This window comes from Myzus persicae, unplaced genomic scaffold (genome assembly GCF_001856785.1).
Source record: "Myzus persicae strain clone G006 unplaced genomic scaffold, MPER_G0061.0, whole genome shotgun sequence".
Classification (NCBI taxonomy): domain Eukaryota; kingdom Metazoa; phylum Arthropoda; class Insecta; order Hemiptera; family Aphididae; genus Myzus; species Myzus persicae.
Window position 1 is genome coordinate 332,547 of NW_019100615.1, and position 13,675 is coordinate 346,221.

Consider the following 13,675-nt stretch of genomic DNA (forward strand, 5'->3'; position numbering starts at 1 on the left):
CTAATAATACACAAATGCAATTTCGTCAAAACATCTCTTGTCAAGCACCATAATAATATAATTATAGGACCCTTTAAATACCTGTGTGGGAGCAAGCGTAGTTTTTAGCTGTTGAACGTGAGTAGTTATCCATAATAAAAACATTATAGTTTTAATCTCGAAAAGTATCTATCGTTATAGAGAGGTGTGTATAATTTTGTAGTACTCACCTCGAGAGACACAGCAAAACGCGATCGCTGCGACCACAACGGCGAGTCGGACGATTTTTCTCGTCCGACGGTGCCCTTGGGACGTCGGAGCCGCCAGCATGCCTGGCTTAGGAGATATATAATTATAGTCTTAGGTCGTTCAAGTCCACCAGACTTTGAGTGACCCTCTCGTCACTGGCTAGACGGTTGTCGTGGTCGGTCGTTGTTCGACCGAACTGGTCAAGTTTCTGTGGTCAGAGGTAACTGTGCCGGCGTCTGCTAAGCACATTGTTCCTGACCGCCTGTTGGACACAAAAACAAAAACGAAAAATTGTAAAATATAAATCGTAACAATCACACAGGATAATGATTTGATGTTATGTGGAGTCTTAGAATAAGCAGCCACTAGAGCTGGATCGAGCTGTTCAAAGTCAAGACCAAACTTAGGTATTCACAAGTAGAACATAATTTTAGACAGACTGAACTCGAACAAAATGTTCGAAATTCTATAATTAATCAACACTCCAAAAAAATGTTCAAACTTCAAAAGAAAAATGAAACACGTTACAAGTTAAAAAAAAAAAATGTTTTTGGTTTTTATTTTCAAATTGTATTTTATTGACAACAAATGTAACATATTTTTTCTTACTAATGAGAGGAGCCTAAGACGACCGAGGCTATTGATAACAATGATAATATAGATAATCAGAAGATAATCGGAAGTAATCAACCGGTCGTTAAAAAAATTGTAAGTATTATAGTCAGATTTAGAATTATTACACACACAATAACGATATTAAATATTAATTTAATTAATATAATTTATTTTGTGTAGCTATCTATGGATATCGCATTAACAGTTTCATAAAACCATTGAACAACTTCTGCATAGGTACTCGAATAAGAGACATTTAGCCGTGACGGATTTTTAACATTTATCATAGGAGAAATTATTGTTCGTCGTATCAAATTATTGTTCTTTTTAAGGGGGGGAGGGGGGGTATACAGTTTATACTTTATAGTACCCTCATTCGCAATATATTCAACTGAGATTTCAGACATACGGTTATCGATTTAAAGCTCAAATTGTGAAGATTCAAAACTATACCTACTCTACTCGTCATGGACTCAATACATCGTAATAAGCTGTATTTTGATATCGTGATAGAAAAGTGTGAGCGGGGATGATAGTTTATGGTCTAAATCACGTCGTTAACAACTTTCTGTTTTACCATCAAACGGTTACGTAATTTATTTATTTTTTTTTTTGTTGTATATATATTTGATGTTACTTGTATTGTAAGCAATTAAAAATAGTTCTCGTTGTTGTCACAAGACCCTAAGCTACCTACGTGTCGAGTCCTTCGTCTCGCGAAAACTAACTTAACACCAACAAAAAAAAAAACCGTTTCCCGCGTAAATGACTTTCCTTTTATTTATAGGGTTTTTATGTAACGTCGTAACGAATATAATAGGTATAAACGTATACTCGAGCATAATAACGCGCTTATGTGTTTGTAAAAAGTTCAATTTTTCTTTACTGACGATTGATTGTCATTCGCTTTTTATACGCAATATATATGTAATAATATTATAATAAGCTTTACCAATTTTAACACAAGTATATATCACATCATATATTTTATTTCAGTTGGCATCGATAAATTCTAGTCTTAAGATATTGTTGGGTATTTCTCTCGCTTATTTTACATACTGAAAAAGGAAATCACATTCGGTTGTTTTTATGCGTATTATAATAATTATTTTATAATATTATGTTTATACAATATATTAGGAAATAGTATATTATGCAGAATATTGATGTATAGGCAAATATAGAAATACATAATAAACTTCAGATTCTAGTGTGGCATGGTGGTTGGCCGCAGTCACTAATGCGTAATAATAAGTATAATGATTAATTTACATAATAATCTGTACGACAAAAAACACGATCGGTGTTTAAATGCTAATAACAACAAAAATTAAGCAAAGGACAGTTTCTGTTAAGTTGGTCTGCTTGGGAGTGGCCTTGAATACGTGGCTCCGTAAATAGATTTATCTTTCGGGTATTTCTACCTATATTTTTTTCTATTTCACGTTTATTAGTGATTACTCAATTTGTAAATACAATCTTTTTGAAATTAATGCAAACGATGTGAGGAATTACATTTATCAAAGAAGACCTTTGCAATAACCTAACCAATCCAAATACTAGCCAATGTATTAAATCCATGCCAAAAGTTAGTAAATAATAGAAAATAAATTTTAAAGCCAGAAAATTGCATAATTATAGTTAAACATTTAATTAGTTAATTTTTAAAAACATTTTTGAAGTGTTAAAATTAATAGTTATGACTCTAGTTATATATATTATTAACCTCTTTTGCTATTATAATATTTTTTAAATAATTATGTTTATTTTTATATGAAAATCATAAGCCTTTTGTATTTGAATTCTCTCTTTTTGCTTAGCAACTATCATTATTTCGCTACCAATTATTTTCTCTAGAGTCAATTAAAATGGTACTAGTGTTATACCTTGATTCGATTTCAAAATATAGAGGAGGTCAATAATTAGGATAATACCTACTTAATGATATCGTTAAATATTTTATTTTTACAGGAATAAATTTTTTTATGTACGTAAAACAATTTTGAATTGATGAAAAGGTTTTCTTGCAGTAGCCTAACCTCGGTATGCTTTAGTATCTAATCAAAGTTATTAATTAAACGCGATGATAACAATGCATCTATTGTTTTAAATGCAGACAGTATAATGTTCGTACAGTTTCTCATGACGTACCAAACATATATTAATATATAAAGTATTGTTTGTGCTCAACATTTCATCTAGTTGAAGATCTTTATATATGTATAGTATATATATATCGAATAGTAGTAGATCCCTAGTTATGCTTCGGTGTGGGTGTGTGTGTATGTGTGTGTGTGTGTGTGTGTGTGTGTGTGTGTGTGTGTGTGTGTGTGTATTTGTATTGTATTCCGGATAGGGAATAAAAACAATTATTTCCGCGAATCTCAAATATCACCTGCAGGTCTTATTTTAAGTCGTATATATAAATATAGTACATTTCGCATTGTATATAAAATATATTATTATATTATTCGGTTAAAACACGGTGCACCGTTCACTCTATATTGTTAGAAAATCAATTTTCGAACGGTTGAAATTTGTTTTCATCGTCCTATATAAATACAACGACACTATTGGATCAATATACATGTGTACAGCAGCATAATATTGAAGCTTTTCAGTTGTTAATCAGTAAACTCCTTATGTAGGTAGTAAATGGTAGTAAAAACAGATTCAATAATTTGAAAGTAATATGGGTTTTTCGTTTATTTAAAAAGTACACGAATCGGATTTTGGATAGCTACATTATTGGAGAAAAAAATAGGGGATGAATATGCTTGGTGAATCACTTTGTATAACATAATATACTAGGGTTTAATTAAATATGATATTTTTTGGCAGTTACAGCTGCTTTCAGTTACTCAGTTACAACGAAAATAAATTAAATGTGGCACACTTTGATTGTTACCGAATAACCAATGGGTTTTCGTGGAAACTTCGTTAGATTAACTAACGCACACTATGATACGTCTCAGCAGCCTTCGAGATGACTAAGTGTATTATATATTATTATATTATGTACAAATAAAAGGTGCTTTTTTGTTATTGGTTGGTATACAATAAACATCAAATAAAAATTATTTTTCGTTTTCGTGCGTTTCAATTACGCTCATAGAACGAGGAAAATGTTATCAAAATATTTTTTCAATATTCTTTGTTTAATATTCTTTGGCATCATTAATAACACATAATATTCTATACAGCATGCGATTTTTATTACACACTTCCTTTTTAATTAGCTATAAACCCAAATGATACATACTTATTAAAGTTGTCATAAAAGCTAAAAATTATTTTTGTACAATGTAATATTGCTATTCACCAAATTTTTTGGCTTATAACAAGACTGCTGTTATACATGAATTTTATTAACTTACATAAATTGAAAAATTGTATGTGATATTACATTCAAGTGCTAAGCAATATTGAGTGCAAAGCTTATGCACATAAAGCAGCGATGTAACTATGGATGTTCAAAAGTTTAGAGAGGACAGTTGTTGGTCTGCGTAATATTATTAAGTGTGTTGACCGATTTGTGTACTATACCCATATAATAACCGATATTATATCATATATTATATTGTATTTTCCTTCAAAGGTGGTCGGACGGCAGTTAGATTTTCTACTTGGGAGAGTCTTCGGACGCCACGACAAAGGTCAAAGCCAGCGCCTAACCTAACCAACGAGGACGACTGTGGAGCGAACATCCTCACAATATATTATATTATTATACACTGTACGAGTCCCCAACATCAATCTGTCAGAGATGGTACGACACGCGTCTTGTCGTCACTCACAGCGTCTCTCCTTAACCGTGTGTCGTCAGTGTCATCGTAGTACCCCTCGACGGGGTTGTAGCTCTCGACGAACGGTCTCGCGAAGGGTCGTCTTCCGGATGCCATAGACAATACGCAATAATATATGTAGAGTCCTACCCGCACTCTCGAGTGTGTGTGTGTGTGTATGTGTGAATTTTAATTCATTCTGAGTCGAATGATAAACGACCGAACGAGATAACTACATTTACACATATATATATATATATTGTTTTTGTGTGTGCGTATTTCATTATATCCCGTATACACGACTAGTGTAATTACAACTCTCGTCGGTTTCCATCCCTCTTTTACCCCCTCTGCCTTTCTGCTGGTAAACGCCGCCTGCAACGTCCAAACGAAAACGCTCACTATTATATAATATAATAAATATATATCTCTAGCACACCGTTCAGTGACGACGGTGTAGAGTGTGAGCGGCTATTCAAGCTTAACGTACACCGTGGAGTCCGAAAAACCCGCCTGAACCGGCCAAAGTTGAGCGTACGTGACATGATGAAATGTAAATACTGTAGCGTAGTGTACGGAAAAGTAATATGTATGATTTCAATATCATATTATAGAATATTATAAATGTTTTACAAACATCAAAACAGGGCCTTTTTGACGCAGTAGTGACCTTAAGAAATTACTGCCAGTTTGCATACAGACACGGAACTATTTAAGCGACTGATGAGAAAACGCTGCGCCTTAAATTGTTTAGCAGTTCTACGAGATCTTACCATATTATCTTAACTAATTTAACAATTATACAAAAACGAAATACCAAACTTAGGCAGAAACAATAAATAAACAGTAGGCGTACTGAAAATAAATGCGATTGCAATGTATCTCCAACGCTAACGAATTAGTTGTTATTTAATTGAGTCCCAGTAAGACACCACATCCGATTTGTAGTTGCCTATCCATAACGCCGCGTGATTATAATTTTTGTATAATATTATAGTAAGAATATCATGAGTACAAGTTGTGAAATTTTGGTTTTGCTCCCAGAGTAGCATCGATATTTTAACAAAAAGTTTTATTATAATTTTATATAGCACGTGTATAAGACAGGTGTTATACAGAAAAATCGTTAGTTGCAGTTATTATTATTATTATTATATACGTGCGGTCGACAGAGTTGCATAAGTGACGATAAACGTTTTTCAGATGACCCGTTTTGCGATGACGGGCAAAAGAAATGTGAAAAACCGACGACTGGAAGTTTGCGGAACGAGTTAAACTTTCGTGTGGGCGGTACGGGAGGGAGGAAGGGCCGAGGCGGTGTCGATGTGTTTTGGTCGCACGTTGCGTGTGCCGGAAACGGCCACTTTGTCGGCAATGTTTTTTTTCCTTTTATACGATACATACACAATATACATATTAAATAGTAGGTAGGTATTTTATATTATACTCTTCCGTGCCGAGGAGTGGAAACTTATCCGCTACAATATTATATCCGGGTACCTAACCACCGGCTCCTTGGACGCGCGGTGTTTCCTTCCCGCGGCGTCGCCAGCGATAAAGTAAACTCCGAGGGGAATGCCAACCTTTCACGCTAAGCAGAAAAGAAAACGGAGAGGAAGATAGAGTGAGGGAGGGAGGGAGAATATGGGGAGAAAAAGAGACAGAGTGAGAGACAGTGCCGGCGGTGTGCGCACTGTGGGTACAGGTCGTGTGGGTGTCTACGTTAAAAAAAATCCTACTAGCAGATGGAACAAACAAACAGAAACGAGTATGCACAATAACGTTATCTTATTATTGTTATTATACGTATTATGTGCCATGTAAGAATATAATAAACACACCTATTACACTCTCCGATGTAACAATATAATAATAGTGTACACGTGCGTATATAACATTGTGAATATCGAGATAACTCCGGGAATTGAAAAGAACGAAATACAAATAATTTATTTACAAAATGGTACATCCACATATTATTACGCTGCCGTGTAAGAATTAATGTGTAGATATAATGTATGATATTATTATACATTATTAAATATGCAAATTATAATAGAAGGTGTGAAGAAGAAATACGACACACGCGCTGCCGTTCGACGTTTCCCCGACGAGTGAAACGAAACCAAATATATTATTTTTTCTCATTAATAAGCAGCCTCTGTTTTTCTATTCAAAAATCTGTTTTTTTTCAGAACATATATTCATCATCTATGTATATTATCATTATTTTACTTACAACACATCCTTATTACACACACCTATAAGATGATTTCAAAGTGAATTTAAATTAAAAATTAAAGAAAAGTAATCCAGTATGTATGTAGACGCGCATTGTTTTTGCCTTTTGCATGATTTGCATGTCCGACGTGTGTAATAAAATAATATCATGTGCAAGTATCGAACGTATACTTATCATAATAATATATATATTTTTTTATTATTACGAATTACTTTTTTACACCAGAAATCGAATGATAATATTTTGTTCGTATACCTCGTTGAATGACAAGTTCAATTGTGGGCACACCGTGATCTAAAAACAAAAAGCCAGAAAAGTGTCTCCCTACTGTAGAGTAAGTTTCAAATTTACCCATAGTAGATCACTATTATAGTGGATAATATTTTCTTAAATTTCAATTCAATCATTTGAATCATTCCGTATGCAAAACGGTCAAGATGGGAGACGGCGAGTCAGCGTTTATTCCTTAGAATATTTTATTATTTATTTTTCTATTAGTACCTAATATACATGTATATATATATTTATATTTTTTTATTATTATTATTTGAGCTCCTGACAGCAATTTTAAAAAGATATTTAAACAATTTAAATGCAATATCAACATATTATTATAATTGATAAATTAATGAAAAGCAAAACAGTATGATGTATAGACCAATGTATATATAAGCTGTTTACATTTTTCGCCTAATAAATTGAATAATCTTCTGAAAAATTATAAATTAATATCCTCCTTATGGTGGTATACGGTGAAAATAAACGACTGCGAGCGAAGTCCTTCCAATTTTTAGGTAAACAAGGTGACAACCAAATAATTTGTTATTTTAACAATACCATTACAATTTAATAAATATTAGTATTTTTTCTACTAGTTTCTGGATTACCTTAAAAAACCACTGAGAATTTTAAATTTTGACCAACTTGATCGTTTTTGTTTTAATAAAACTCTTTAAAAGTTGATGGGTATAGAATTTTTTCTACTAGAGAAAGTGTATTAGGCGCACAAAAACAAAATAATTAAAAACACACATAATTTTAAAATCAATACATTCTTCGCTCCACCTGGTATCTAAAATAATTATTTAACTGTTAATACTTAATTATTATTAAGCCCCGTATAATATATCATAATTATAAATATTTTAATAATTTCATAACGAGTGTTAACGAGAATAGAATACAAACGACGTTTTTTCAGTATATTCCATACTGTATACCATATCTAACGTTTCCCATAGCTACAGAAACAATCGAAATGATTATTATTTTTATTATTATACCTTTTGAGTGAGCGAGTTGATGGTTTTTTTTTTTTTATATAAATCTATATTTGCGATTTAAAATGTCTTATATTTTTCAAACGTCTTCCTAGCTCTGTCATGTCGTTATTCGATTTCATTCAACTTATCCTCGATTTACTATGCACAGCACGTACATACAGATATCGAAAATACACAATTGTAACTAAATAAATAGAACTTCCTGTTAGGAAGCGTTACATTTTCTTTTTTCTTTTCTTATCCCCTTTCCGTCGACTCGTCAAATGATTTTTTTCGGATAGGTACATTTTATTGATGTTCAGTACGAAAATTAGAATCCCAAGTGACTTTTATTTTTATCCGTCCTTTTGTTTTTGATTAAATCTATCTATTTTAAACATAATTGTATATAAATTCTTGTTTGGTGTATCGTCAAAGACTACTCAGGTATGGCAACCTCAGTACTAGCGCTTTATGCAATGTAATTTATTTTGTATTCATTACTTTTAAACACATAATGAAGCGTATCAGGACTTATCAGCTCAAAAAATGTTGACAAAAACAGGATAGAAATATCGACTTTTAGATAAAACCATATAATATTATAAATATATTAGATTATTTTAAAATTCAGTTTGAGAAAAGTTATTGATTTCTCTTGAGTAGTCGAGTTTTTAGCATTCCTAAATTTGTAGGCTTGTCCATCAAACTGGGTTGTATCGTGTGAATTATCACTAAACACTAAACAGTACTCATATCGAATTAAATTAAATTCAAATTACGACTTGATGGTGTCTTTTAACTTATGCGTTTGCATCAGAATATCACTATAAAGGATATCCTAAGCACATCTTGTCGTCGGTTGAAAAATAAAATGATACAGAGAATGTACAGAAAATATGCAAACTCAACATCAACCACAACCACTACTGGGCAGGTGGTTATATTATTTAATCGAAGTTATATTGAACGATAGAAAAATTAATATTTTCCTAGCAAATGTTTCATTTGGGAGGGTGAGTATGAGAGAAGTATAACAAAAATTACAAAGCTTGTGTAACGTGTCATCAATGAAAACAGATGAAAAGGTTAAATGAATAAATTAGTTGGTAGATGGGTACTGCGGGGTTCCCTGCGCAGTGTAGTAGTGCGCATGCGCTTGTGTACGATATACATATATGCGAACATGCGTGTACATCGTCGCACGATGTGTACGCATGGCCGACGGAATCTGTAAGTTACGAGTCTCCGGAGACTAGTAAGTCAAACAAAAGCAGTTTGAAAAATTAAAATCTTTCGGCGCCGTCGTCGGCCGCGGGGCATGGTAGCTGCTGCACTATTATTATTATTATTATTATTATTATTATTATTATTATTACTATAGATAGGCACCCATAATTCACGGGTCCGATCGATCGCGCTCGTTGCGTGTTTGCCCATCTCTGAAAATATTATAATAATATATCATACATGTGTACCTACGCGTATTGCATTTCGAGACGACGACGACAACGGTGACAAAAATAATATCAATACGACAAAGGTTAAAAAATGAATAAATAAATCACTAATTTTGAGTATAGGCAATCCTAAAAATATATCGTTTAAATTTGTTGTTATATTAACTACCTATGTATCTTTAATATTAATATAATTTTTCTGTTGTGAATAGGAGTTATAAATGGTATACTATAAAAAATTGACACGTTCTTATCAAAAATTTTCTTTTTTCTTCACATCCGAGACGCATGATTTAAAATGCGATTTTCACAATAATTGTGACCGAAGAATTGATGCTTTTGACCTTGCACTAAATAACTATGAATAATCCATCTCCGTAGAAGTTATCACGTCGTACAGTTATTTATTTCGGCTCCCGTGTTATAAAGCATGTGTCGCAAATACCGAAATACGCTGTCGAAATTACGTGTTGCAAATCGTATTGCGTCAGAAATTATTACTATTATTATTACAAACTTCGAGCTTTTGACGTTTGCTGTGGCCGGCGGTGGATGTTAATCGAATCGAAATCTGACTAATTTATCTGCTAATTTGGTGGCGCGTGACGTTTTCGATAACGAACCACACATACATAAATATTACGTAAAAAAAGTTGGTACTGGTTCGGCCAAATGATGGGTAAACATTTGTACTTGGCAAACATGAATACACAATCCCCTGCTCCACTTAAAAATAATTTATATTATTAATAACGTATCTATTTGTTTTCGATCGGTTTTTGTGAGTTTTCTCATGTAGATAACGCGTAGGTATAGCGTTTTGGTCTGTTTCGAAATCATTATGATAATAATTATTATATTTGTTGTGAAATTCAAAATTCGTTCTGATTTCGCAATTGACACGTACCCACGGGAATTTGCTCAAACTCATGATAAGGTAGAATATAAATTTGTTACATTATAATATATTATATATGTATATAGTGCTATGACTCGATTCAATGATCAATATGTCTAATTAATTTAGACACCGGTCTAATAGACTTCTAGTCTTAGTAATTATTGACGTATAGAGAACATCTTAGGATGCGTGGTCCGGGCAAATAGTTACTGCGTCATTTAATATGTTTATTTGCTCTATATAGATATCATACTGTTTTGCCTTTCATTAATTTATCAATTATAATAATATGTACTATACAACTCTTACATTTATTTATAATATATTGATATTGCATCTAAATTGTGTACACGTCTTTGTAAAATTGCTGTCAGGCGTTGAAATAATAATAATAAAAAAAACATATGAATATATATACAATATTTACCAGCTAAATAGTATCGGGTTAGGTTCTTTTTAAACTCCGACTTTGTATTAATAATTCTTTACATAAATTATTTGTGGTAAATAGTTAGCAATAATACGAGTACCATATTCCGAGAAATAATTTTGCTTACCTGCTTGTATAATTCCTGTAATTAGTTCTTTTAAATTAATTGTTTTAACTGTAAAATCTGTAATTTTCAGTATTGTACAGAACACATTATATCATTTTTAAATTGTAAAAATATAAAATTAAACGGGTTAATGTTTGTATTAGGTACCACAGATTTATTTAAAATATTTAAATTCATATTTATTTGCATAAGTATGAATATTAAACCAATATTTCTTATCCGCAAGTATCTTAGTTTCAACACAAATACTATTTGCTAATAGCTTAACTGAAGGGCCGTACCCCTTTCTACTAAAAATGGGTAAATTAATCATATCTATGTTTGAGTGCCACTAGATTTCTTGATTAATCAATAGTTATTAATTATTTTAATATGCCAAAGAATTATACATTTTTTATGGTATAGATTATTTGGTTGTATTTTTTGTGTTTATTTTAAATTGTAATATGTTAAATTAGTATGTTACCTATTGAAAATTAATGCACAATATCTATGAGCTAACTAGTTAACTTTTAAAATAATATTTATTGATATTGTTTATAATATTATAAATATTTATGATAGGTATATTATACTGATTATTCTTATATAAGGTACCTACAAAAGAAAATTATTTATTATTTATTTATTTTAAGAAAAAATGAAATGATATTATAATATCATTATGTTGTTGGTGCTTTATTATGTTCCACATTTTATTATGTGTGATTCTGTAGAAATTTTTGTTTATTTCAAATTTCGTGATTTTCAAATCACGTTATACTTTTTTTGGTTGATACTTGAAAGGATATAATATATTCTAATAGTCACCTATTATAGTGACCAAAAAATGAAAAATATATTACCACTTTTGACATAAAAAGGTTGACGACCTCGTTAATATTATTCAGTATGAATAATTTGATACCAAACGATCTTCAATAGAAATGTTTCATGATTTATTAATCACTAATAATACATTCTGGGTCTATATGTTTCCCAGATATATTTTTAATAATTTGGTTTGTCTGTCTAAATAAATAATTCAACTAATAAATAATTTAGCTGATTATATTATAATATTTCTACTGGGTTACTGTATTAATGTATTTTACCCCTGGATAAATCGTACGAACTCCGTTCAGTTGTGTAATGTATATAATATAGGGGTGACAATAATTATTATTATAAAAACAGGTATTTACTTTTGTTATATAACGTCCACAGTGTAGGGAATAGGTACCTAGGTTAGATTACAAGAGTTTAAGACTCTTAAAGCCTCAAAACCTTATATATTAATTGATTAATTTTGTTCGATGTTATGGTCAAAACGTAAATGACTAAAATTTAATTAAAAACAGCAAAACCAATGCACAACTAATAAGTCCAATATCAATCCTGTTTGTTAGCAAATGGAAACCAAAAGAACAGAATCTAACGGAGAAAAAAAGACGAGTTTTAAGCTCGAAATTATACGTATTTATAGCATTTTTTTATCATCTGTAGATACCTATATGTACATAAAATGATACAAATATACATTGTATGTAATATTATATAAATTCCTTTTTCAAAAATCTTAATTAAACAATATAGTTTTGTTTGTAATTAAGTCATTGAGTTGTTTGTTTTCAGAGTAAACGAAGTAATTACATTTGCGAACTTCCCCTCGAGGTACCTGAGTGTCTTATGAGGCTTATTGTTAGCAAGCCTTAACGGAAAAATCTTCAAACATGTTTTGGGAATTGACCTTATGGTCACACACCTCCATTAGGTGGTAATCGTGTAGTGTTAGAAGGAGGGAGGGGACGGGGGGGTTGAAATCGGGAGAACTTTTGATGTGTTTCACTTGCCAGCACAATGACGATTAATACTATATGTCGTACGTTTATGTAAAAAATTCAAAATTCATAGTAAACAAGAAAAAATAGTACGAGCAAATGATTTGTCGTCGCTGGCCGGCCGCTGACGTAAATCAAATCGCATGTGGAGCGACACAAAACACGAGACAATATATATATACAAATAATAATGTAATGCACATACACTGCACACTCACGCGGTGGTGGAGGGTTAAACGTCGGCGCGGGAGCAGTTGAGCTACCGCACCCCACACCCCCGGTACGGCCATCGGACCCGGGCCGATAAAATATTCATGAATTTCAATTTTGCCGTTTAGATTTCGAAGTTGCTCACCCACTCCCACCCTTTAAGCTTATCGGGTCCGTCCGTCCAGTTATATAATATATAATCTCACAAACATATATATACATTGTACACCCCTTTCACGAATCGACGTTCTGCTGGACATCCCCCTCGTCTAGTCCAGAAATCGCGATGCACATAAATCAATTATGCTCTCGTACACTTTTCCCGATTTCTGCCCCGGGTGAGTCTTCAGCCGGTCACCGGCCCCCCCCATTTATTATGAAGATGACGAAAAGTCCGGGCCCGTCCCGTCAAGACTCACCCGCAAGTCGACGTGGCGCCCAAAGGGCATGTGCCAACTAGTGCATGGGTACATAATATAATAATATTGTGAGAGCATTGTTGATTAACTACTTTTTGATTGGACTTTGATTAGACTTTTTTGTGGATATTTTCAAATCACAGTCATTCTCCGGCCATCTCGGTCAACCGTTTTTC

General features: G+C 32.3%; 1 protein-coding gene across 3 annotated transcripts in view; it reads right to left on the reverse strand.

Moving 5' to 3' along the window:
* The window catches only part of LOC111037087 (lachesin-like), a 194,018-nt gene that overhangs the window by 125,035 nt on the left and 55,308 nt on the right, over positions 1–13,675 (reverse strand). For 2 of the 3 annotated variants that reach the window (XM_022319456.1, XM_022319471.1), the window contains exon 2: positions 210–490. In XM_022319456.1, the coding sequence (XP_022175148.1) occupies positions 210–309 (100 nt within the window). In that variant the 5' untranslated portion in view covers positions 310–490. Of the gene's footprint in view, positions 1–209; positions 491–13,675 lie in introns of those variants that run through there. The other variant, XM_022319464.1, reaches the window with a different exon arrangement.